Raw genomic sequence first — 26,690 nt, 5'->3', positions numbered from 1 at the left:
TAGGAGCCGGGCTTGGAAAAACGGGGCTCTGACCTTTATTTCCTATTGTCACGGTTCACCTAAGTCAATGGAGGGAAATCCAGTTAGGAGACAGAGACATCAGATGAAGGGAAGCTTCGGGGAGAGGTTGAGGAGGGCAGAGACGGGAAGCAAGGAGGAGGAGGAGGGCAACAGAGAGTCAAGGCCAAGGCAGGGTAACGATGGGAGCAGATGGGAAGAGACGGAGGGAAGCTCAAGAGGCCTGGGCTTACAGGGATTGGAAAGGAGTCTCTGGGGAAGAGCAGGGCACAAATTAGAAAACCTGCCAAGGGTTGAGACAGAAGGGGACCTGCAACCCTAGTTATAGCCCCTCGAGTCCTTGCTGGTAGCAGAGCTGGGCCTGGAGGCGGGGGCAGCACTGGATGTCTGGCCACTGCCGGAGCTGAAGCCTCTACTCATCTCGGATCCCATGCTTTGGCTGTGACCGCCTCCTGTCCCGCTCTCGCGGCCTCTGCTGGTCTCTAGATACCCAGTAGACCCCAGGTAGCTGCTGGAGCTAGTGTGTTTGAAGGCCCCACGCCCCCCCTGAGAGCCCCGGCCGGACACAGGTAGTCCACTGGCACTGGTGGAAGCCAAGGTCACAGGGCCTGGAGCAGAAGCAGAGTCACCAAAGGTGACATGGCTTATGGAGCCAGTGCCACGGCCTCGGCCTGTCTTGTGGCTCAGGATAGACTCAGGGACTACGCTGGCCTTTCTAGCGTGCACAGAGGCAGCTGCTAAGGAGATGCGTGGGCTGGAAAGAGTCAAACTTGGGCTGCTGTCCCGCTTCTTTGGAGACCCCTCCTCATCCTGGAGCTGCACCTGGAAGTGGGCAATATTAGGGGGTCAACGGGTTTAGAAATCCTTCCTACCGCCCCCTGGCCCGAGAGCCCCTCTCTCACCAACTTCATGACTTGACTCAGCAGTTCCTCCTTGCTCATAGGGTAATCGTCTTTGATTACAACCCCTGAGGAGTCCTCCCTCAGGTGGGAGAAAGGTAGAAAGTCTGGTTTCATAGGTCTGCCTCATACATAGATCCCAGCCGTCCTGTTCCTGCCCCCTCCCCTTGGAGCATCAGCACCCCATCTTCGCACTCTATCCCGACCTCCCTCCAAGCTCTCATTGCACCCGTTGTGCCTGAGAAAGCCATATCCGAAAGCCATACCCATGCCCTCCACCCCACCCCTTTTGTCTGCCCCCTGTGGTCAGCCCCTTCCCTGCTGGGCCCAAGCCTCACATGGTGTCAGGAGGCTTGAGTGGGGTAGTCTTCTTTGGGGGTTCCTGTATGCTCTGACCCAGTGCCAGAAGCGCAGCATCAGCCAAAGGGACATTGTTCTGAGAGTGTGGGAGTCTAGAGTTAGTGCAGGCCTGGCCAAGCCTGATGCCAACACCCAAGTCCCTGCCTACTCACCTGGACCTCAAGGAAGGCCTGCACCGTGAGAAGCTGCACCAGCCGCTTCTCAATGGTACTCAGGAAGAGACCTATGTCCCTATCCCGCATGTAGGTCTTGACCCCAAGGAGATCCTTGATGACACTGTTGTCACACTGAGCCTTGTCGAAGAGAACCTGGATATCTGGGATCAAAGAGGAATATTTGTCAGGGCCCCTGTGCTCCCCTCACACGGTACATAACCACAGCCTCCCTGCAAAGGCAAGTTTCAAAGAGCGAATGACTCTGTGCAGCCCAGACAGCCAGGCACAACGTCCATTGGCCTAGCCTCAGGTTCAAGAGGGTAAAGGGAGAGTTACCATGACGCTGCCTTGGTGGTACACGTTGGCTGAAAACAAACCTCATTCCCACCAGCTCAATAATGCCAGGGCTCAGATCCCACCTGGAACACATGCATCCCAGAAGCCACCAGGTTACCACCCCTTGCCCTAAGCCCCATGTTTCCAGTTGTATTTAATTGGTGAACAGACTGATGGTAATGACAGAAACACCATAGCTGAGTCCTGTCTCCCCTCACAAGTGAGCCTGTCCCTCCAGCTGCCCTCCTTAGAAGCCTTGTGACATCCCTGGATATTCTTTAAACATATATCGTGATTGATTCTGGTTCATGTTTAACTTCCTAAAGGATGTCTTGGCTACTCTGCTAAGAGGAAATAACAGAAAGAGGGACAACTTTGTAACAGCCACTATTATAGGTGGAAGTGCATCCCTCTAGGTTCCTCCTTTGGAAGTCTAAACGTCCCCAGTGCCTCGGGATGTGATTTCTTAGGAGACAAGGCCCCTTGGAGTACGGTAACTGCTAACGCAAGAGGACACACTATGTGCTTCAGACACACCTAACCTTGTAAAACAGATAGGAAAACAAGCACACATATACACATACACAAACACACACATCTGTACCTATGTGCACACCTGTATAGCAGAGCACACACATGGACACCTACATGCAAAAACAAGGGAGACAGAATGGACCCACGGTGTAGACATTCAATGCGTCAAGTTGCAAGATGGAGGAAATTAAGCCATTCAGAATCAAAGAGGCACACAGGAGCACACCCGCCCTCACGCCCTCTGAAGGACCAGCTCTTCTGACCTCCAGACTGTAAGAAATGCCTACGCTTGAAGCTATGCAGCCCTTGGTTTTGATGGACAGCCCACAAGATGATGCTCACGCCAAGAAGTGGAGTATTCAGGAACCAAGATCGAGACAGCACTAGACATCCCCCAGTGCATTACCACCCTGCCGTGATATGATGTTGCTGACACCCTCCGAGACATTGACAAACAAAAATCAAATAAACGTGGCACAGCAGCTAATGTGCCACCATCCCGCTAGGTGTCAAAATGAAAGGCCAGCAGCAAAAGGTCAAAGTTTCCAGTGAGACAACGAAGTTACAGGCACATTCGTGCGTCAGAGAGAAGGGCCACCTGCTGAGCTCTGCTAGGAGCCACAGCACCCCAAACCTTTCTGTCCCTCTCCATCTTTACCCTCCACCATCACCCTACCCAAGCCCTGTAGACTAGACACAGTCATTTCCAGAGACTCAGAAGAGTTCAAGAGCAGGTGGCCCTGGGACCCACAGGCTATGTGGCCGGTCTCCTGAAACTCACTCAGCTGCACTGACACTAAGAAAGGGAGACAAAGGGGTTGGGGATTTAGCTCAGTGGTAGAGCACTTGCCTAGCAAGCACAAGGTCCTGGGTTTGGTCCCCAGCTCCGAAAAAAAGAATAAAAAAAAAAAAGAAAAAAAAAGAAAGAAAGAAAGAAAGAAAGAAAGAAAGAAAGAAAGAAAGAAAGGGAGACAAAACCAGATAACAGCACCAGTTCCTACACATGTGACTTCATCTGGGGCAGACCCAGACTCTCACATGGGGGTTGTACTGGCTGGTGCGTGTCAACGACACTAGCTAGACTCCTCGGAGAGGGAGGAGCCTCCATTGAGGACATGCCTCCATTGAGATCCAGCTGTAAGGCATATCCTCAACTGGCGGAAGGGGGTGGGGGGAGCCCTTTGTGAGTGGTGCCATCCCTAGGCCGATGGTCCTAGGTTCTGTAAGAAAGCGGGCTGAGCAGGCAGGCCGTGGGGAAGCAAGCCAGCAAGCAGCACTCTCCCATGGCCTCTGCATCAGCTCCTGCCTCCAGGTTCCTGCCCTGGCTTCCTTCGGTGATGAGCAGTGATGTGGAAGTGCAAGCTGAACAAACCCTTTCCTCCCTAACTTGCTTTTCGTCATCATGGTGTTTCGACACAGCAATAAAAACCGTAAGACAGAAGCCAAGCAAAATTCTAGTTAAAACCAGGAGAATACCTTTGCAACCTCAAATAGGTGCAGACTTCTTACACCACAAAGCCACTAATTGTACTGACAATTTTGGAGTTCTGGTTTCTTTTTAAAAAAAAAAAAAGAGCACAGAAATATTATAAGAATGTTTTCATTGTTATCCCAGGTGTGAGATATAGGGCTGCTTCAGACTCTGCCCAGCTGCTGATTTTCCAGCTGGGATCGTTTCTATGATTGTGTGACATTTAGAATGCTGGGGTCTTTCTGAGGGTCTATAAATGCTAGGGGCCACATTGTGGGTGGGTCTGAATATTCTTTAAACATATATCTCGATTAATGTTTGTTTTGTGGGTTGTGGTTTGTTGGTGGGTTCTTGGTTGATGGTTGGTTGCTGTTGGTCACGGTTTGTTAAGTAGCCATGCACCAAGAAGAAACAAGAGAAGATAAGCTAGCTACCCTGCAGGCAAAGATCAGACGTGCCCGAGGTTACCCAATGCACCTAATCAGCAGGAAGCAGTCTAAGATAACGGCGCCCCTTTCTGAGCCCTGACTTTACTCAGGGACCTCCTTCCTTCCCTACAAAAGGGAGTTGAGTCCATCGTACCAAGTGTTAGATAGAACAGTTCAGTTCATGCAGGAAAGTGAGAGAGTACACAACCATACAAAAAATTATTTCCAGAATCAAAAACAATCCCTATACTTAGAACAAGAAAAGCAATTTAATTCAATACTCAAACATAGTTGGAGAGATGACAGTTAAGAGCACTTGCTGCTCTTGCAGAGGACCCAGGTTCAAATCCCAGCACCTACATGGTTGTTCCCAACCATCTGTATCTCCAGTTCCAGGGGATTTCAATGCCCTCTTTTGATGTCTTCAAGCATTAAACATATATATGATATACATACATACATACATACATACATACATACATACATACATGTAGGCACACCATTCTTACATAAAATATATAAATCTAATGTTTAAAATGTTCAACTATTTAAGTAGCTATGTGTTAGCCAGGTGGCTCAGTGGGTGGAGGTCCTTACTGTCAAGGCTGACAACTTGAATTTGATTACAAGAGCCCATTTGGGGGAAGGAAAGAACCAACTACGGAAGTTGCCCTCTGACCTCCACATACGTGCCATGGCACATTTGTGCACAGAGAGAGAGAGAGAGAGAGAGAGAGAGAGAGAGAGAGAGAGAACAAAGCCAAACAGGAATGTCACGAGACAACAATAGGGCGACAGTCTTGGTAAACCCTGACAGCTCGAGAACCACATTGAGTGCTGTAGTTATAATGATGTGATGGGGAGACAGTAGGGGAGTGGACACATCTACATCTGTGACACACAATGTGCACACAAAGGCATAGAAGGAGAAATTGCCATCGTGACCCACAGCTTTAATCCCAGCACTTGAGAGGCAGAGGCAGGCCAATCTCTGTGAGTTCGAGGCCAACCTGGTCTACAGAGTGAATTCCAGCACAGCCAGCGCTACACAGTAAGACCCTGTCTCAAACAAACAAACAAGTAAATAAATAAATAAATCTAAAAGAAAGGGGAAGAAAGAAAAGAAAAGAAGAAAAGGAAAGGAAAGGAAAAGAAAAGAGAGAAAATGAGAGATTGGGGGCTGGAGAGATGGCTCAGAGATTAAGAGCACTGGCTGCTCTTCCAGAGAGTTCCAAGTTCAATTCCCAGCAACAACATGGTGACTCATAACCCTCTATAATGGGATCTGCCGCCCTCTTCTGGCCTGCGGGTGTACATGCAAATAGAGCACTCATAAAATCAATAAATCGTTTTTTAAGAAAAGGCAGAATTGCTCTGGAGAACTGATTTTCCAGTAAATATAAAAGTATTCTGGCCTATGATTCAACAGTCACACACCTGACATTCATGAACAGACAGATGGAAGAATGGATGGATGGACAGATGCACCCCTGATGGGCTGACCAAAGACATGGGATGGACAGAGAAACAAATGCACAACTGGCAGTGGAATGCCTCTTAACGACCAGCTCCCCACAGACTCATTGTATCCTTCCTAATGAAGAGCTTGGGGCTGGGAGAGGGAACTTGGGGGGTGGGGGGACTTACCAGTCTTGATCTTTTCCAGCTGAACTCGGAGAACCTGGAAGCGAGCCTCCAGCCGCTCCGACTCAGAGCACACTTTTTCCACATCCTGCTGCAACACTTTGCACTGCTGCTCTCGCTCCAGGCTCTGCTTATCCTGACTGGCATGCTCGCTGACTAAGGCTTCCTGCATCTGCAGCGACAGGGGTTGGAGCTGGATCCGCTCAGGGCTTGGGGAGAGGGTTTGGGAGTCTGGGCGGAAGGGCAGTGTGAGGAGGGTTGGGCCTTGCTCACCTCTTTAATCTCCTCCTGAAGATGGTATAGTTCCGAGTTCTGCTCATTGATGAAGTTAAACTCAGCAAAGTTGCGTTCCTCCACTGGGGGAGTGCAGGGGGGTCCAGAGGGATGGAGTTAGAAACAAAAGGATCACTAAGGGCTGAAAGACGACAGAAACAAAGGCAGAAAAACAGAGACAGATGAAACAGGAACAGCCACAGAGGGCACCCACCAACACACTGAGAAAGACAGGGACGGTAAAAGGAGATTTGGGAAGGCCCCAGGAAACAGACAGAGAGGGTTGAGAGACAGATATGAAGAGAGGGAAGAAACAGAGACGCAGATGCAAGGCAGGGACAGCCAAGCAACAGGATGAAAACTGGAGACAAGGTAGGGTCCCCAGGGCAAGGCAAGTGCGCCTTGCTGCGGGTGGTGCTGGGTAGCCCCGCCTCCTCGTCCACTGTGCCCACTCACACTCCAGGTATTTCTCCACCAAAAGGTCCGGGTCGCTCTCGCCGGTCAGCTGGGCCAGTTTGTTCAGAGTATCCTCGTAACGCAGCACTAGCTTCTCTTGGGAAGTCTTTCTGAGTCCTTCTGAGGTCTCCCATGCTATGGGTAACACAGGGAAGTTGAAGGCTTGTATCCTGGACAACACTCCATCCCCACCCCGCCCCCGCCCCCTCCACCGCCACTGCCACCCAACAGGCTCTGCTATCCTTTGGCCCACCTTCTCCCAATGGGCTTCGCCCTCTCCGAGGGCCTAGGGATTATAACTGTAGTGGCCCTGGGTTTGGTGCTAGGTGCAAGCATTGGCCTCACCTCGCTGTTCCTCCTTTTGCACCACACCGGGATCCGGCTGTCGGTCATGGTTCTTGAGCTTGAGGAATCGGTGCAGCTGCTCCAGATGCGATATCTGTCGCAGTAGGATCTGTGCCTCTGTGTCACTCTGAGCCAGCTCCTTCTCTGCACGCTCCTGCAGCATGCCCATCTTGGTCTTGGCCTCTTCCCTGGGGCAGGAGGGGCACGTCAGTCAAAAAAAGATGGCTGCCTGAGCTGGGGTCAGCCTGGGCCTACGGAACGACGGTACCAGCTGGCTTCACGAGGATGCTCAGAGAAAAAGCAGAGAAAGTTCTAGGCTGGAAGAGCTGGGTCAGGATTGGGGCTAGATATGACAAGACTGGTGGACACACAGGGGACACAGAGGCCAGGAATCATGTGATCACTTACTCAGAGGGTCAAAGGATGCAGGCAGGCCCTGCCAGAGAGTATTCCCAGACTCAGCAAAGGCGGTCTGGGTGACACCGAAGTCTGGGTGTTCTGTAGCTAGAAATGAGTAAGGCTGGGCAGTTGGGTCTTTACCACACTCTAGTAGGTCCTATTCCCGCAGGAAGACTCTTGTGGATGCCCCTGCCCTAGGCCATTCTAGTTCTGATCTCATCTCTGCCATCCTTGATGGGGGGAGGTCCTCCCAGAGCCAACCCTGAGGGCTAGTTAGTCACTCTCTAACATACATGGCCTCCCCTGACAACAGCAAGCCCCAATCCCAAGAACCTGTTGGTTGTTCAAGCCATAACTTCCCAGAACTGAAACCAGCCTGCCCCTGTGCCCCCTTGACGGTCCACTGCAGGTGGCTCAATGAACTACGTCACCGGGCAGAGAATTACTAGCCAGTCAGATTCCCTTCCTCGAAGTTAGAACTGAGAGAGCAAGTTGAGAACAAGACACCAAAGACAGAAGGACATCTAAATAGAAGGTCAGAGGTCAAAAGCCACCCAAGGTGTGGAGAAGCTGGACCTGGATGGCAGGGGTTGAGGGGTGGAGGGTGACCAAGGTAAGAGATCACAGACTTTGGTCAGGGAATTTGCCATCAAACCTGACAACCTGAGTCAGATCCCACAGGGTGACAGGAGAATGCTGAGCTCTGCAGATCATCCCAGCCTCCGCATGCACATCGTGAGCAGGCATGCGGGCATGCAGACACAGAAGCACAAAGTAAATAAGTGTAAAAAGATCAAAAAGAGAAAGAAAGTGCAGAACAACCAGCAGAAAGTGTATGTGCTCTGGATAAGAATGCACACACTCAGGCTGGAGAGATGGCTCAGAGGTTAAGAGCACCAACTGCTCTTCCAGAGGCCCTGAGTTCAATTCCCAGCAGCCACATGGTGGCTCACAACCATCTGTAATAGGATCTGGTGCCCTCTTCTGACCTGCAGGCATAGACGCAGTACAGAATGCTATATATATAATAAAATAAAAAAAGAATTGTTTTTTAAAAAAAAGAATGCATACACGCTGTTAGAGGTGGAACTATGTTTGTGTGGCTCTCTTCTTTTGGGTTTGTTTTTTTTTTTTCTTTTTTTTTTTTTTTTCGGAGCTGGGGATCGAACTCAGGGCCTTGCACATGCTAGGCAAGCGCTCTACCACTGAGCTAAATCCCCAACCCCCTCTTTTGGGTTTGTTGAAAGATTACTTTCTTGCTTTTTCCAGGGTGTAGTTTCCCTCCTTGTGTTGGAGTTTTCCATCTATTATCCTTTATAGGGCTGGATTTGTGGGAAGATATTGTGTAAATTTGGTTTTGTCATGGAATGTCTTGGTTTCTCCATCTATGTTAATTGAGAGTTTTGCTGTATATAGTAGCCTGAGCTGGCATTTGTGTTCTCTTAGGGTCTGTATGACATCTGTCCAGGATCTTCTGGCTTTCACAGTCTCTGGTGAGAAGTTTAGAGTAATTCTGAGAGGTCTGCCTTTATATGTCACTTGACCTTTGTCCCTTACTGCTTTTAATATTCTCTTTGTTTTGTGCATTTGGTGTTTTGACAATTATGTGACAGGAGGAATTTCTCTTCTGGTTCCCCCTATTTGGAGTTCTGTAGGCTTCTTGTATGTTCATGGGCATCTCTTTCTTTAGGTTAGGGAAGTTTTCTTCTATGATTTTGTTGAAGATATTTACTGGTCCTTTAAGTTGGGAGTCTTCACTCTCTTCTATACCTATTATCCTTAGGTTTGATCTTGTCATTGAGTCCTGGATTTCCTGGATGTTTTAGGTAGGAACTTTTTGCGTTTTGCATTTTCTTTGACCATCGTGCCAATGTTTTCTTTTTTTTTTTTTTTTCTTTTTTTCCGAGCTGGGGACCGAACCCAGGGTCTTGCGCTTGCTAGGCAAGCGCTCTACCACTGAGCTAAATCCCCAACCCCGTGCCAATGTTTTCTATGGTATCTTCTGCCCCTGGGAGTCTCCTATCTCTTGTATTCCGTTGGTGATGCTTGCATCTATGACTGCTGATCTCTTCCCTAGGTTTTCTATCTCCAGGATTGTCTCTCTCTGTGATTTCTTTATTGTTTCTATTTCCATTTTTAGATCCTGGATGGTTTTGTTCAATTCCTTCACCTGTTTGGTTGTGTTTTCCTGTAACTCTTTAAGGGGCTTTTTTGTATTTCCTCTTTAAGGGCTTCTACTTGTTTACCTGTGTTCCAGGGAGTTTAAGGGAGTTATTCATGAGGGACCAAAACACCAATCAATGAATACACATGGAGGGACCCATGGCTCCAGCTGCATATGCAGCAGTGGATGGCATTATCTGGCATCAATAGGAGAAGAAGCCCTTGGTTCTGTGAAGGCTCATTTCCCAAGTATAGGGGAATGCCAGGGCGATGAGGTGGGACTGGATGGGTGGAAGTGGGAGCATCTTCATAAAAGCAGGGGGAGGAGGAATGGGAGAGGGAGGAAAGGGGGTAACATTTGAAATGTAAATATATAAAATATCCAAGAAAAAATGTTGTGGGGGAAAAAAAAAGAAAGCACACACACGGGCTGGAGAGATGGCTCAGCGGTTAAGAGCACTGACTGCTCTTCCAGAGGTCCTGAGTTCAAATCCCAGCAACCACATGGTGGCTCACAACCATCTGTAATGAAATCTGATGCCCTCTTCTGGTGTGTTTGAAGACAACTACAGTGTACTCATAAGTGAATAAATCTTTAAAAAAAAAAAAGAAAGAAAGAAAGAAAGCACACACACTTCCCATGCCATCTGTGTGGCGCATTCAGGATACCGGAGACAGAGAGGAAATGTGAGGTCTGTGGAGGCCTTGGAAAAGGAGAGCTGCTGCTCAAGGTTCTGGATAGAGCGATGGCTGTCCACAATGGCAAATGTTCCGGGCATTTTTGTTGTCTGACATGGGGTCTCATGCAGCCCAAGCTGGCCTCATACTGCGTTTGTAGCTAAGGCTGGCCTTGAACTCCTACCCCTCCCTCCTGAGTGCTGGAATGGCAAGTGTGGGTGCACGCACCATCACAGCAGGCTGGCTGGACACTTTTAAATGCTGACTATTGTGAGCATTAGAAAAACGAAGAAGAGACAGGAGAGGGAGGGAGGTTGGGAGGGAAAGAGGGAGGGAGAGAGGGAGGGAGAGAGGAAGGGAGAGAGGGAGGGAGAGAGGGAGGGAGAGAGGGGTGGGAGGGAGGGAGAGAGGCCTTAAGGTGGATGTGCAAATGCTCCAGGACCAAAGGTCCTGAGAGAGAAAGCCGGCACTGAGCAGAAGGAAGAATAGGTGCAGAAGGGCTGAGAGCCAGCACCTGAGCAGCTTCCACCTGCCAATCCGACCTGGCACAGCTGTGCCTGCAGGCTGTGTGTCTGCTCCGGCAGCCACGGCTACAGAGTAACCTAACCTAGCCATTCTCCACTGCCTCCTGGGCTCCCAGCCCCTGGGACCCAGGCCTGAAGCTGTCACAGATGGAATTCCCCATTCCCCACCACCCCCCAAGGAACAGGGTGTGGCAGAAAAGTTGGGGATATCTTTTAGGTTCCTCCCTTCTTTATGAGTCTCCAGGCTTCCAAGCCTCTACCCTGCTACCTAAGTGCCCTGGGGGTTGGGGGCGCTTACCTGGCAGTATAAGCAGAAGTAGAGGATGTGCTGAGAGCTCCAACCATCTCCTGAAGTAGGTGGATCTCCTACAGGGACACAAGGAACTTGCTCCCTCCAGCTTCCTACCACTCCTATGCAGACCCTCCTACGTCCAGGAAAGGAATTTTTATTTCTGGTTGTGTTGGTGGGGATTGTTTTTGTTTGGAGTTATCTCTGGCTATCCTGAGCCTATGTAGACCAGACTGACCTTGAATCAGAAAAGGGGTTGCACTGAGGTCCCAAATGGGGATAATCAGGAGGACAGGTGGGAGAGGTAACTTGGGAATCATTAACCCAGGAACAAAGCACCAGCCCAACTTGCCCCTCCGGGTTTGGAAACCTGCTTAGGTGTCATTTCTATGCTGGGATTTGGTATGGGGTATCCACCAAAGGTCTTGAGATGGGAGCTTGGTCCCTGGGTGGCCATAGTGGGAACTACTGGGACTAGAAGGTAGTGCCTACTGTAAGGTTGCTAAAAAACACTGACCTCAAAAACGACTGAGGTCCAGGTGCAGCCCTCTGCTTCTCCCTTGATTTGACCTCTCCTCCATGCCTGTCTTCCACCCACATCTGCCATGATGTGCTGGACCAAGAAGGCCCTAGGCAAAGCAGTCCTGTGCGGTTTGGATTCTTCACCTCCACCACTGTGAGCTCAATGATCTCCTTTCTCTATAAAATCCCCCACCTCCGATACTTTGTTAAATTCACAGAGTAACATATACCATGACCTGCTGTTCTGTTTTCTAGCTCCTTGGAAGTAGCTACATATTTTCAATAAAGAGAGATGATTCAGCAGTTAAGAGCACTGACTGCTCTTCCAGAGTTCCTGAGTTCAATTCCCAGCAACCACATGGTGGCTCACAGCCATCTGTAATGGGATCCAATGCCCTCTTCTGGTGTGTCTGAAGAGAGCTACAGTGTACTCACATACGTAAACTTTTTTTTTTTTTGAGAGAGAGAGAGAGAGAGAGAGAGAGAGAGAGAGAGAGAGAAGTAACAGATGGAGAGAAGCAAACACACATGCATGTGGACACACACACAACTTTGCAAAAAGAATCTAGAGGTGGATACCCCCAGAAATTAGGGAAATAAGTAACACAAGGCATTGAATGCAACATAGAAGGGGAAGGAATGGTTCCTGGGATAGGTTTTGGATGTTTGGTTTAGTTTGGTTTGGTGTGGTTTGGTTTGGGTTTGGTATGGTGTGGTGTGGTTTGGTTTGGGTTTGGTGTGGTTTGGTTTGGGTTTGGTTTGGTGTGGTGTGGTTTGGTGTGGTTTGGTTTGGTGTGGTGTGGTGTGGTTTGGGTTTGGTGTGGTGTGGTGTGGTTTGGGTTTGGTGTGGTGTGGTGTGGTTTGGGTTTGGTGTGGTGTGGTGTGGTGTGGTTTGGGTTTGGTGTGGTTTGGTTTGGGTTTGGTTTGGTGTGGTGTGGTTTGGTGTGGTTTGGTTTGGGTTTGGTGTGGTGTGGTTTGGTATGGTGTGGTTTGGTTTGGGTTTGGTGTGGTGTGGTGTATGGTTTGGTTTGGTATGGTGTGGTTTGGTTTGGGTTTGGTTTGGTGTGGTGTGGTTTGGTGTGGTGTGGTTTGGTTTGGGTTTGGGTTTGGTGTGGTGTGGTTTGGTTTGGGTTTGGTTTGGTGTGGTGTGGTTTGGTTTGGGTTTGGTGTGGTGTGTGGTTTGGTTTGGGTGGTGTGGTTTGGTTTTGTGTGGTGTGGTTTGGTTTGGGTTTGGTGTGGTGTGTGGTTTGGTTTGGGTGGTGTGGTTTGGTTTGGTGTGGTGTGGTTTGGTGTGGTTTGGTTTGGGTTTGGTGTGGTTTGGTTTTGTGTGGTGTGGTTTGGTGTGGTTTGGTGTGGTTTGGTTTGGTTTGGTGTGGTATGGTTTGGTTTGGTTTGGTTTAATGGGCTGAGGGTCTGGGCAGGAGCTTGGGCATGAACTCCACAAAGCTTTTTCTTCTGAGACAGGGTGTAGATCTGTAGCCCAGGCTGCCCTGCACCGACCTTGCTGCCTCTACTGCAGAGAGACGGGAAGACAAGTGTGCACAGATGTGCCCGGATTTTTGGAACTGTTTTTGTTTGGCTTGTTAATGTTTTACAAATTTATAAGAAAAGTTAGGTCAACAAAGACAAGACAGAAAAGTAAAACTAAACCCAGGTGGGGCCGCAACTCATGGGAGAGTCAGTCAACCACCAAAATCAGAATAAAAAAAAAAACAACCTCAAACAGAGGTAAATGAAGTGAGCTGTGTTCTATATGAGAAATAGAACCATGTAGAAGACAGAAACAAGAACTGAGCCAGGAAGGTTCTGAACAGATGAGCACACCAAAACCCTCCTAGGGGAAGGAGGGACTGATAGCAAGGGTGGGCCATGCTAACAGGATACAGCCTGTCTGTAATGTTCTGACAGTCTGGGTGCTCTGTAGGGAGGAAAGGGCAGGAAAGGAAAACCCAACAACACAGACACAATGGGCCCCCTCGGGACCTAGATCTTGATTTTTTTTTCCAACCCTACTCCCTACCAGGGGTGGAGGGGCGTGGGGGGTAGGACTTGGGAGAGATAGCTCAAACGTTAAGGTTAAGAGGTCACTTCCAAACACCCACCCTGGGCCGCTTCCAACCACCTACCGCCAGCTCCAGAGGACCTCTATGTGCACATGTACAAACCCACAAGTAGACAGACATGCACATAATTAAATATTAAAAGATGAGTTTTTTTTTAAGAGAAAGAAAACGGAACTTGTTGGAGAAATAGTACCAGGAGAGGAGAGAGCAGGAGAGGGTGCAGGAAGGGGACAGTGAAGTGGCACCCAGAACCAGAGGGCCATGGCTGGTAACTGTGGACATTCACCCGGAAGTCACAATGCTGAACCTAGTAAGAATGTGACATCATAGTGGGCGTTATTCAGGCAAAGGTGGAGACTCCATCCCAGAGCATCTCCTCCTTGGCTGTGACGCCTGAACACCAGATCCCAAGGCCAGCTTCTTCCTAACGCACCCTGCCTCCAACAGAGTACTAAGCACAGCAATGGTCCACACAAGGGACCTCCTCTCCAAAACACAGCTGACCACAACACCAAGGTCATGGTGGGGAGGGGGTTGGGCAAGACTAACCAAGGTACAGGCAGAGCCAGAAAGAGCCAAGTATGATGGCTCAGATCCATCGCCCAGCAAGGGGGAGCCTGAGGCAGGAGGATGGGCAGAAGTTCAAGTCCAGCTTGGACTATAAAATAAGAGTCTCAACAAACCTATCCAAATGTACATACACATAGGACCTGAGCAGTTACATATATCCTTGTGAAGGATATATACGAGTTCTATGTACAGTTATAAGTTTAAAGTTGTTTTGAAAAAGATTTTTAAGGGGGGGTGAAAGGAGGGAGGGAAGGAGGGACAGAATGTTAGCTCTTCAAAGTGCTTTGAAGGTGCTCAGGTCCTGGGGGATGTGAATGGCTTGGTGGGCCTACAGGTTGCCCCAGATGACAGAGTCTAAAGTGAAGCTGGTGTTTGTGCATGGGAGTGAGATAAGGGGAGGTGTGTTCTTCCTTCTCTCCCACTGAGGAGGTGGACCTGGGCCTAGGAGCCCTGCCTGTGGACACAGAGAAGGAAAGGAGCACCAGGGTGGAGCCTCGAGCCCCCACCTTCTTCAGCTTGCGGTCCATATTCAGGTAGCGGCCCCTCTCGATGCGCAGCAACTCCAGCTCTTCCCGCAGGGCTGCATTCCTCACCAGATGGATGTCAAAGTGACAGGTGACCTGGGGTGGGTGTCGGAGCTCTTATGAGACCTGGTGCCTGTCAGAGGTGGGGACCACCCTCCTCCCTCCAGGGGAACCTGAAACCTACCCATCCCAGGATCCTTTTGCTCTCCGTCTAAGGGGACCCTCAAGCCCACAGTGCCTGTCCTCCCAACGCCCTTTGATCCGAGCCTAAGATCTATCCTGGAGAGCTGGAGGCCACACACCCTGTCCAACTGGTCCTCTAGGATCCTGATCCTTCTCTGGATCTTCATCTTCTGATCCAAGATGACATCAGGAGTTGAGATATCCTTACTCTGCGTGAGGATATGGGTCTCCCAGTCCTGGATCTGGAGGGAACGCAGCATCCGTCACATGCCTGGGAGAGATGCATCAAGGACATCTGCTGTCCCGGCAGCTCCAGCATCCTTCCTCCTTTCTGTAGCACCTAGCTCAGCCAAAATGCTCCTGCAGCCACCAGACACCCAAGTCTGGGCAACCACAAGAACTGTGGCCCATGATTAGCCAGCTCTACTTCTCTTCTGGTGGCCTTTTTTTTTGTTTGTTTTTGATTGGTTTGGTTTAGTTTGGTTTTTTTTTTTTTTTTTTTTTTGAGACAGCTTTATGTCCCTGGCTGTCCCTGAATTCGATATGAAGACCAGGCTGGCCTTAAACTCGGAGATCTACCAGTCTCTACCTCTCCTGGTGTTCTTGAAGATGCCCATGAGATGGAAGGGTTGGGTTGCTGCTATCATGTTCCCCAGAAAGAGGAGGATGCTGGGAGACTAAGGCCAGCAGTTAAAAGGGGTCTGAGATACTGAGGTTGCCTAGAGGCCCCGCCAGCTTCCCACATGACCTGGTTTCTGAGCTCTTGCTGTGTCTGGACTTACTCAGCAGCGTGTAGACTGAATGAACCATCTGACTGCTTCCCAGTCTGGCTGATATAGGCTAGATAGTACACCCAGAAACTCCTGTCAAACACCCTGAGGCCCAGTACCTCAGAATGTGACTGAGAGACAGATTATCAACAGAGACAGACAGAACTGCATAGTGAGATCCTGTCTAATACAAAAACAAAAACAATCCAACCAACTGAACAGAAATGGTGGGCAAAAAACCAGGAGCAGGGGACAGGTGCCTGCTGAGCACTGGGGAAACGACCCAGCCTGTACCTTGATCTTGGCCAGTGGTCTCCAGGGCTGAGAATCGATTTCAAGTGTACCGCTCCCTGAGGAGACCTCTGGCAAAAATAAACAGGCACCAACAACAAAACAGATGCCAACTCCAGACTCATCCATGAGGGCACATGGGCATAGGTCGGTTGTGGCCTACCGCATGCTCCTGGTGGCTTGAGGGATTACCACAAGGTGGCAGTATTTGCCTTTCAGTGAGGTGACATTCCCTCAAACCAGTTTTCAGCAGCAGCTATGATAGAAATCAAATGAAAAAAAGACCCAAATTGGGGGATCCTGAGTAAAGTGTACAGAGCAGACTCTCTTCACCACTCTTAAAACTCCATGTGGATCCACAATCACCCCCAATTAAATTTTCAATCACAGCAGCCGGGAGGTAGCAGCGGCAGTGCACACCTTTGATCCCAGCACTCAGGAGACAGAAGCAGGCAGATCTCTGAGTTCGAGGGCAACTTGATCTACAGAGTGAGTTCCAGGACAGCCAAGGCTACACAGAGAAACCCTGTCTCAACAGGAAAAAAAGTAAGAATGAAATACAGAGCCAGAGCAATGCCCCAGTGGTTAAGAGCACTTGTTGCACTTGCAGAAGACCAGGGTTCAGGTCCCAGCACCCACCTGACCTAACGCCCAAGTACCCATAACTCCAGCTCTAGGGGAGTCTGACGCCCTCTTCTGGCCTCCATGGGTACCTCTGTGCACATACTTCATACGGGCCCACACAAATAAGAGATAAAAAGAAAACGTAAAAAGAATTTAATGTGAACTTTTTCTAATCTATGCATATTATTTTTTACAAATGGCTCCTGAGTTCTTATTACACAAACACTTGGTGGACTGCTTGAACCATGCTGGGTAAAGCATAGCCATCAAAGGCGCACTGGGGTCAGCTGGGACAACTCAAAACCCACAGGACTACCGGAACTCTACGTCAGTGCTGCGGGCTGCTGCTGTGGGAACTGGCCGTTCTCACAGTTCTCTGCCAGCATTCCCCTTGCCTTGTATGCCTGCAGAAGGCTCTAGATAGGAATGGTGGGGAGCCAGCTTCAGAACAAACCCCCTCCCAAGGAGCCCAGATGCAGAGCCAGAGACTGAAAGACGGGATCCTGCTACTTCTTTCAAGGGTACATCCCCAGTAACCTCGCCACTTCCTACAAAGTCTCCTTTCTCAAGCCTCTGGAAATTGTCCTTTGGGTGCTCTATATTTAAAGTTATTTGTTTGGTTTTTTTTTTTAACGTTTATTTATTCTACGTATCTAAGTACACTGTAGTTGTCTCCAGACTCACCAGAAGAGGGCATCAGATCCCATTACAGATGGTTGTGAGCAGTCAGTGCTCTTAACCACTAAGCCATGTCTCTAGCACCAAGAGTTGGAATTTTTAAAGCCTGGGACTTTTAAAGTTTGGAATATGTTATGCCGTGATGATATAGTGGTTAGTACTCTGCGTTGTGGAATATGTTATATATTGTGATGTTGCTATTATTAACATGCATCTTAGGGGCAACAGGAAAGGGGAGGCTATGGTTTAACAAATGATATGTTTGTGTGTTAAACTGACCAGGGGTCAGTTGTGTATCAGTACCACATTGATTTCATAGTTCTTGGGCCTCTAGGCTCAGTATCTCCCGAAGCGGCCCAGTGTGAGATCTCTTGAACCTCATCAAATAACTACTGGCAGATATCTTAGTTAGAACTTTTATTACTGTGATAAAACACCATGAGCAAAAGACAACTTGGGGAAGAAAGAGTTTATTTTAGCTTACAAATCCTGAACACAGTCCATTGTGAAAGGAAGCTAGGGAAGAACCTGCTTACTGGCTTTGTCATGGCATCCTCAGCCTGATTTCTAATAGCTCCTGGAACCACTTGCCGAGGGTGGTACCACCCACAATAGACTGGGCCTGCCCACATCAACCATCAATCAAGAAATACACTGTAGGGCTGGAGAGATGGCTCAGCGGTTAAGAGCACCCGACTGCTCTTTCAGAGGTCATGAGTTCAATTCCCAGCAACCACATGGTGGCTCACAACCATCTGTAAAGAGATCCGATTCCCTCTTCTGGTGTATCTGAAGACAGCTACAGTGTACTTATATATAATAAATAAATAAATCTTTAAAAAAAATACACTGTAGACTTGCCTATGCGCCAATCTTTTTTTCTTTTCTTTTCTTTTTTTTTTTTTTTTTTCGGAGCTGGGGACCGAACCCAGGGCCTTGCACTTGCTAGGCAAGTGCTCTACCACTGAGCCAAATCCCCAGCCCCCCTATGCGCCAATCTTATGGAGGTATTTTCTCTATTGGGATTGGGATTCCTTTTTCCCAAATATGTCTCTAGTTGTGACAAGTTGACATAAAACCAACCAGCATAACTGACCCCTTGTCAACTTGAGCTCTCTCTGGACCACAGCTTCTGTGTGCTGACCCTGAGGAAATACTTCCAAATTTCACCTCAATGATTCTGGTCTCTTAATCACAGTGGAGTCTTCAGTCCCAGAAGACCAAAATCAATTGTCCCAGTAAAGTGAAGGTTTTGCTTCAGCAGTTCTTAATTCAAAATATCACAAAAGTGACCCTGGTAGAGTCTTTGAAAAATGCTCTGAAGCCAGACCTCCATCATCTGCATGGCTCTCAGGTTTATCTTTTTAGTGTCTACAAAAGATCACACAGCCTGAGCAGCCAATGGCATTTCCAGTCCAAAGTCCCAAAGTCCTTTCACAATCCTCCCCAAAACAGACTGTCAGGTCTGTCATGGCAATACCCGACTCCTGGTCCCAATTTCTATCTTAGTTAGGGTTTCTATTGCAATACCCCACTCCTAGTACCAATTTCTATCTTAGTTAAGGTTTCTTTCTTTTTTTTTTTTTTTAAGATTTTATTTATTTTATGTTTGTGAGTACACACTGTTGCTGTCTTCAGACACACCAGAAGAGGGCATCAGATCTCATTACAGATGGTTGTGAGCCACCATGTAGTTGCTGGGAATTGAACTCAGGACCTCTGGAAGTGCAGTTGGTGCTCTTAACCACTGAGCCATCCCTCCAGCCCCTTAGTTAAGGTTTCTATTGCTATGATAAAACACTATGGCCAAAGGCAAATTGTGGAGGGAAGAGTTCAATTTCCATCACAGTCCATCATGAAGGGAAGGCAGGACAGCAGCTCGAGGCTGCTGAAGCAGAGGCCATGGAGAACCACTACTTACTGGCTGGTCTCTCATAGGCTTGCTCAGCCTGCTTTATTATAACACCTAGGACCACAGTGGGCTGGGCCCATCCACATCAATCATTGTCTAAGTTGAGGTTTCACTGCTGAGAAGAGACAGCATGACTGAGGCAACTCTTATAAAGGAAAACATTCAGTTGGGGCTGGCTTACAGGTTCAGAGGTTCAGTCCATTGTCATCATGGCAGGAAACATGGCATCATGGTGCTGGAGACAGAGCTGAGAGAGTTCTACTTCTTGGCTGGCAGGCAGCAGGAGGGGACTGTCACTGGGCATAGCTTGAACATAGGAGACCTCAAGGCCCACCCCCACAGTGACACACTTCTTCCAACATGGCCACACCTACTCCAACAAGACCACACCTCCTAATAGTTCCCTAAGGGCCATGCATTCAAACCTACAAGTCTATGGTGGCCATACCTATTCAAACCACCACAATCATCAATCAAGAAAATGCACCACAGACTTGCCTACAAGCCAATCTTTTTTTTTTTTTCCTACAGGCCAATCTTAAGGAGGGATTTCTCAATTAAGATTCCCTCTTCCCAAAGAGGTCTAGCTTGTGACAAGATGACATAAAACCAGTCAGCACAGCAGCTTACTACACAGGGTCTCTGCCGTCCCCACCATATGGCTCTTTTCAACGTGGCACATGGTGGTGAATGGCTTCCCTTCTGTCTAGTAAAAGGGGGTCTTACTGACATAACCAATCAAGGGAGTGACTGCCACCATCCTGTCACATTCTGTGAGCTTAGCAGCTCACCGTGGGTATGACTCGGCTAGATCACCTTCAGACCATTCACCACCGCCAGGATAAGTGTCAGCGAGTACAAAAATCAGCCAAGCTGCAAATCAAGGCTTTGAGCTCTCAGAGCTGTCTTTCATCATGGCCCTGACTTCTTGAGTTTTCTGTCACATTAAAAACAAAACAAAAGGGGCTGGGGATTTAGCTCAGTGGTAGAGCGCTTACCTAGGAAGCGCAAGGCCCTGGGTTCGGTCCCCAGCTCCGAAAAAAAAGAAAAGAAAAAAAAAAACAAAACAAAACAAACAAAACAATAACAACAAAACCAACAAGGGCTGTAGAGATGGCTCAGCAGTTAAGAGCACTGATTGCTCTTTCAGAGGTCCTGAGTTCAATTTCCTGCACACAACCATCTGTAATGGGATCCAATGCTCTCTTCTTATTCCAAAAAATAGAGATTTTTGTTTTAATTCACCAAGGGGTTGGAGAAATGGCTCAGCGATTAAGAGCATTGGCTGCTCTTCCAGGGGACCCAAGTTCAATTCCCAGTACCCACGTCTGTCTGTAACTCAAGTCCCAGTGGACCTGACTCCTTCACACAGACATACAGGGAAAATGCCAGTGTACATAAAAATAAAAAATAAGTAAATAAAATCTAAAAGGGCTATAGACATGTCTCAGACATTAAGAGCACCAACTGCTCTTCTAGAGGTCCTGAGATCAACTCTCATCAACCACATTGTGGCTCACAACTATCTATAATGAGATCTGGTGCCCTCTTCTGGCCTGCAGGCATACATGCAGGCAGAACATTGTACACGTAAAAGAGTTTTAAAAAAAAAAAAAAAAAAAAAAACTTACTTAGAAATTAAGAGCTCCAAGACAAAGTTTAGGTATCATTAGTTCAAAAATACCTCTTGGGAAGTTGGGGATTTAGCTCAGTGGTAGAGCGCTTGCCTAGCAAGCGCAAGGACTTGGGTTCGGTCCCCAGCTCCGGGAAAAAAAAAAATACCTCTTGGGGTCCAGCGTGGTAGCCCATGCCTTTAATCCCAACACACTCGGAAGGCAGACTCAGACAGATTTCTATGAGTTTAAGGATAGCTTGGTCTAAACAGTGAGTTACAAGACACTATAGTAAGACGTTATTTCAAAAAACGAAACGAGAAACATTCTTTTCCAGTGGTTAAAAGTATTCAAATAGGTCTATGGTCCAGCTAAAATTTTAGTGTGAATTTGGGAGTATTTTCTTTTGTTTGGCACACATTGCAGGGGATGTGAATTGGGATTCAACGCCTGTACCCTTGAACCTTCCTGCCTCAGTTTCCCAGGGTGTCGGCTTTACAGGAGTACACGCTACCCCTAGCTCTGGATGGAGCTCTGGGTGGATGCTTTTGGTAGCTCCATTTTTTCAGATAAGATCCCAAGACTCAGGACAGTTACTGCAAGGTCTGATGGGATGGCAGCCAACTAGGAGAACCCACCTGTTTTTCCAGGGCCCGGTTCTGCTCTTGCAACGCCTCGATTTCGATCTGCACCTGGGCCCGGCACTTGAGAAGATGGTCCATGTCCGCCAAACGCTTCTTGTCTCCCAGTCGCTTGACCTGGGTCTGCGCTACGTTAATCTGCATCTGGAGCTTGGCTCGAAGCATCTCCAGCTGCCGAATCTCCTCGCTGTCCATGCGGGAGGAGCGGGCGGTCCACACAAGCAAGTGGCAGCTCCCGACAACCAGCTCCAGCCGGCGCCCCTCATTGAGTGAGCCCCGAGCCTCCCCGTGACCCTGTGCTTCTCGCAACCCCATCCTCCAAGGATTCCTCTCTTTTCTCTACCCTAGCACCTGACTCTCCAGAGATTCCCACAACTCTCAGACCCTGCACCTGCTCCGATGTTCCTACCTTTTATCCTGTCCCTTTCATGACCACTCCCCCTGTTCCCCAGCTCTTTCCCCACCCCTGCACTTGCCCTAGCCTTCTTCCTTTCTCCCCTCCTCCCAGGGCTCGGAAGTCCCTTTTAGGTTCTTTTCCCCAGCTTACACTTGCTTCCTGATGCGCTGGTGAACTTCCCTGCTGTATGCCCGCCTTTCCAACTCCATCACCTTGCGTTGTCGGTGCAGGCGGCTGAGTTCTCCATCCACTGTGGATGAGACCAGGCAAAGGACCCAAAGGGATCAGGACTGTCCATTCTCCACAGAGGGTCCCTTTAGGATCTCAAAAACTGCAACTGTACCCGAGTCCCAGCCCTGGCATCCTATGGGACCTCATCTCTGTCCCTGTGTCCCCAGTAGCCAAACTGACCCATTCCCTTCACAACCATTCTGGCTTAAGGATGCTCCTAAGAGGCCTCCGGGTCTAAAGCACCTGGGACTGGAGAAAATGGCTCCCTCCTGGCCTTCTGTGGGACTGTAGTGGCCTCTCTCCTACTCTCCTCTGGGCTCCATCCAGTCTCACACTCATCTCCCTACAAGGTCCTCAAGGAGTTCCTACACCCAGAATGGATTCCTCCTGCCTCTTGGATGCCTCAGCCCAGCATCCAAGGCCGAAGGAGCCTGTCATACCCATCTGTCTTAGACAGGTTTCCACTGCTGTGAAGAGACACCATGACCAAGGCAACTCTTATAAAGGACAACATTTAACTGGGGCTGGCTTACAGGTTCAGAGGTTCAGCTCATTATCATCAGGGTGGGGGCATGGCAGCATCTAAGCAGGCACGGGGTGGGAGGAGCTGAGAGTTCTATCTCTCGATCCAAAGGTAAACAGGAGAAGATTGACTCCCAGGCAGCTAGAAGGAAAGTCTCAAAGCCCAACCCTGCAGTGACACACTTTTTCCAACAAGGCCACACCTCCTAATAGTGCCACTCTCTGGGCCAAGCATATTCAAACCGCCACATTCCACTCTCTGGCCCCCACAGGCGTGTTCAAAACATGAGTCTGTGGGGGCCTTGCCTAGACATAGCATGACACTAAAACATTTAGTCCGACTAGAAAGGTCCCCATAGTCTATAACAGTCTCAACAATGGTAAAAGTCCAAAGTTCAAGGTCTCTTCTGATGTTCATCCAATCACTTAACTGTAATCCCCAAAGCAAGACCAAAAGCCAGCTGGGCAAACTCCAAACTCTGCATCTCCATGTCAAAGCCCTCTTCAGATCTCCAACCTTTCTCTGCTTTGTTGACTGCAGCACAGATCTTGCTCTTTGACTGGCTCCACTCCCTGTTAGCAGCTTTCTTCAGTGGGTATCCCACGACTCTGACATCGCAAACAACTTGGGGTATCCAAGGCAACTTAAACTTCGCGGCTTCTTCCCAAGTCTGGGATCCACACATGATCTTCTGGGCTCCTCCAAAGAGCTTGGATCACATCTCTAGCACTGCCCTCTGTAACACTCTAAGCTCTGGTTGACTCCACTCCACTGATGCTGCTGTTCTTGGTAAGCATCCCACGGCACTGACATCTCCAATTCGATGGAGTCTTGTATTGCAACTAGGCTTCACCAATAGCCTCTCGTAGGTTCCCTTCATGGTGCCAAGCCTCAACTTCTTTGCATGACCCCTTCAGTCCTAAGCTGTCACCTGCAGCTGAGGCTGCACCCTGACCAATGACCTTCTCTGGCCTCACACAGTGCCAACCCTCAGCTGTTCTCCATGACCTCTTCATGCCTTCAAAACCAGTACCACTTGGGTGATTCTTACACATCACCATGTACCAGCTAAGCACAAGGTACAACCTCAGCTACCTTTGGAACACAGCTTCTTTGTGCTCTCAGAAAACACTTCCCAGAAATTATCCCTTCAGTGATCCTGGTCTCAATACACCGCTAATTCCCTAGCTCTAGCTAACCAGGTCCAGTAACCCCTTCTAGACTCTGAAATCAGAGCCACAGGTCCAAAGCTGCCCAGTTCTACTGCTTGCAGAGGCTGAAACATGTCCCCTGTCCTATTATATTATCACCAGCCTTCTGTTTTCCAACTCCTTCACTGCTGTTTGGAAACTTGCTCTGTAGACTGACCATGAACTAGACCTGCATGGCTTTGTCTCCTGAATGCTGGGATTAAAGGCCAATACCACCAGGCCTAGACTTAAGCTTTTCTTTATCTGGAACTTGCTGTGTACCAGGCTGGCCTTGAACTCAGAGATCTGTTTTCCTCTGTCTCCTGGGATTGAAGGCAGATACCACCAACCCTGGGCCTAAGATTTCATGGTCACTATGCCTCAAGATCTGGATCCACAAGTATGTTCTCAATTTCTGGATTGTAGTTCGTGCCAGATTAAAAGTCCAAATGAGAACAATAACCAGGTAATAACACCTAACATAGCATAACTATTCCTTATTCAACTGCAAACAGAAACAGTAAGTTTAGTTAAGTGGGATCTTGCCCTGAGGTTACCACTTCCTTAATCTGTTTACCTCCTTGAGCACAAGATTCAGTTCCATTTCACTTCCTGGTGTCCCTTTATTCTTGAATACATATTTTGTATTTTTTTCTTTTTAAACTTGCTATGCTTGATCGAAATGTTCTTCATGAGAGTAAACCAGAGGACAAAGTCTGTGCTGGGCTTTTCTGAGACTTCCTTTGTCAATGTAATCTGATTCTCTTCACTTTAGCCTTAGCCTCAGGGAGACTCTTCAGAAAGGGGTTAATAGCAGTCACATTGTTCACCAATATATATAAGCAATCTCTAGGCCACATACTAGCATTCTTCTATGAAACCCTTGAGCCAGGCCCCCACAGTTCAACTCACCCTCAGCAACTATGTCTTCTATATTCCTACCAGGATGGCCCATTAAGCCCCACTTAAAGCATTCCATTGCTTTCCAAAGTCCCAAAATCCACATTCCTCCAAACAAAAGCATGATCAGACCTATCACAGCAATACCCCACTCCTGGTACCAATTTCTATCTTAGTTAGGGTTTCCATTCCTGTGAAAAGACACCATGACCAAGGGAACGCTTATAAAAAACAACATTTAATTGGGGCTGGCTTACAAGTTCAGAGATTCATGAAGTCCATTATCATCATGGCAGGAAGCATGGGAGCATCCAGACAGACATGGTGCTGGAGGAGCTGAGTTCTACGTACATTTTATTCCAAAGGCAAACAGGAAGACTGATTCCCAAGCGGTAAGAATGAAGGTCTCAAAGCCCACCCCCACAGTGACACACTTCTTCCAACAAAGCCACACCTACTCCAACAAGGCCACACCTCCTAATAGTGCCATTCTTTGGGCCAAGCATATACAAACCACCACACCATCCCTTCAATCTTTCCCACCAGCTTCCCACCCTCAGCTGAGGACTGACCCAAACCAGTGTCCACACTCCTACCCTAGCCACCCCTGCCATAAGCTGTATATGCAGTTCTCTCTCCTCCAGCGTTTTTTTTTTTTTAAAGACAAGGTTTTTCTATATAGCCCTGGTTAGCCTGAAACTCAAACTACCTCTGCCTCCCCAGCAGAGATGAAAGATGTACGCTGTCATACCGGTCCTTTATCTATTTCTGTTTTAAATTACACTTAGGTAGTATAGGAGGGGCCCAGGGGAATTAGTTGGTTTTCTTCTCCCACCACCTGGGTTCCTGAGAGGAACTCAGGCCATCAGTTTGATGCCAAAAGTCTTTGCTAGCTAAGCCACCTCACGGGTCCTCCCCTAGCTATTTTCTGGATGTCCTGGACCCCATTCAAACCTCTCCTGAAGTCCGATGTCTTCCGGGCCACCCCATTGCCAGGCCTGACCTCACCACATGCCAGAAGCCCCCTCTGTTCGGGCTCGAATCTGCCCCCAGGAGAGGGCGCTCCTGGGAGGCCTCCCACCCCGGCTCTGGAACTTGAAGAAGCTGAGGACAGAAAAGGAACTTCGGAGGAGACGAGGGAATCATGAATTACCTGGTCCCTCCAGGAAGATCTCGCTTCCTTCTTCGGAGCGGGCGCTCCTGGAGGACAGACCCAAACGCATCTTGGATGTAGTGGTGGCGTCCCTGCAGGGGACACTAGCCTCAGAGTGCGCAAGTCAGCGCACACAGCGACCAACAGCACCGCAGCCTCTCTGAGCCTCGACCCTTCAAGGACTACATCGCTCACCCCAAACACACACAATCTGGGTCCTGCGGCTTGACTCTGACTCGGTCCCTGGGCCGCCTCTCCGCACCTCTGAACCCCGGCCGGATTGGGATGGGGTGGGGACCAGGTCTCGGCTCTACCGGCTCAAGTGCCTGACCAGCCTTTGCAGCTCCACTCTCACTGTTGTAGTCTGGTTACTGGGGAGACAAGGGGCCAATAAGACCTGAGAACAGCGGAAGAGGCGGGCAGGAGAGATCAGTGGGAGACTCAGTAGACTCCAGTCTTGGACTGAGAGGGGGCCAGGCCAGAGAGGGAGCAGGCCAGAAGACTGGCTTGAGGGGACGGGGGCGGGGCTGAAAAGACCCTAGAGAACAGCGGTTCTCCACCAGTGGGTCGCGACCCCGTTGCGGAATCCAACGACCTTTTCACAGGGGTCACCAAAGACCTTCGGAGAACACAGATATCTATATTACGATTCATAACTGTAGCAAAACTACAGTTACTTATGAAGTAGCAACGAAAATAACTTTATGGTAGGGCGGGTCACCACAGCATGAAGAATTGTATTAAAGGGACGCAGCATTAGAAAGGTTGAGAATCCTCGCCCTAGGAGACAGGAGTCTAGAGAGCCGAGGCTGAGCGGGGGGAAGGGGAGGAGCATAGGTAAAATCAAGGGCGGGGCCACGGGAGATCTTCTTGTGAAAGGGGAGGGGAGAAAGTGTAGTACTGAGAAGAGGCGGAGCCAGAGGCTGTTAATAG

General features: G+C 48.9%; 1 protein-coding gene across 4 annotated transcripts; it reads right to left on the bottom strand.

Annotated features, from left to right (window-relative positions):
• Positions 1-26,123, bottom strand: Odad1 (outer dynein arm docking complex subunit 1). 4 transcript variants are annotated; one of them, XR_015623904.1, is made up of 15 exons: positions 25,953-26,123; positions 25,758-25,849; positions 21,911-22,010; positions 21,361-21,550; positions 14,954-15,076; positions 14,634-14,747; positions 10,982-11,049; positions 6,920-7,107; positions 6,575-6,709; positions 6,119-6,260; positions 5,849-6,017; positions 1,430-1,593; positions 1,256-1,353; positions 921-999; positions 1-840 (listed from the first exon to the last, which is right to left on the bottom strand). XR_015623904.1 is itself a non-coding variant. In XM_087556462.1 (15 exons), the coding sequence occupies exons 2-15, from the start codon at positions 25,825-25,827 to the stop codon at positions 337-339; spliced, it is 2,085 nt and encodes a 694-aa protein (XP_087412588.1). In that variant the 5' UTR covers positions 25,828-25,849; positions 26,020-26,123; the 3' UTR covers positions 1-336. The 4 variants fall into 4 exon arrangements, 2 of the variants coding, with proteins under 2 accessions (XP_087412588.1, NP_001119749.1); XR_015623905.1 differs by having other exon boundaries at positions 26,020-26,123; XM_087556462.1 differs by having other exon boundaries at positions 6,119-6,201; positions 26,020-26,123.
• Between the last annotated feature and the right edge of the window lie 567 nt (positions 26,124-26,690).

The sequence above is a fragment of the Rattus norvegicus genome, chromosome 1 (assembly GCF_021556685.1).
Source record: "Rattus norvegicus strain SHRSP/BbbUtx chromosome 1, alternate assembly SHRSP_T2T, whole genome shotgun sequence".
NCBI classification, from domain to species: Eukaryota; Metazoa; Chordata; class Mammalia; order Rodentia; family Muridae; genus Rattus; species Rattus norvegicus.
Note: the sequence above shows the minus strand (reverse complement) of the source record. Positions and strands in the feature narration are given on the sequence as shown.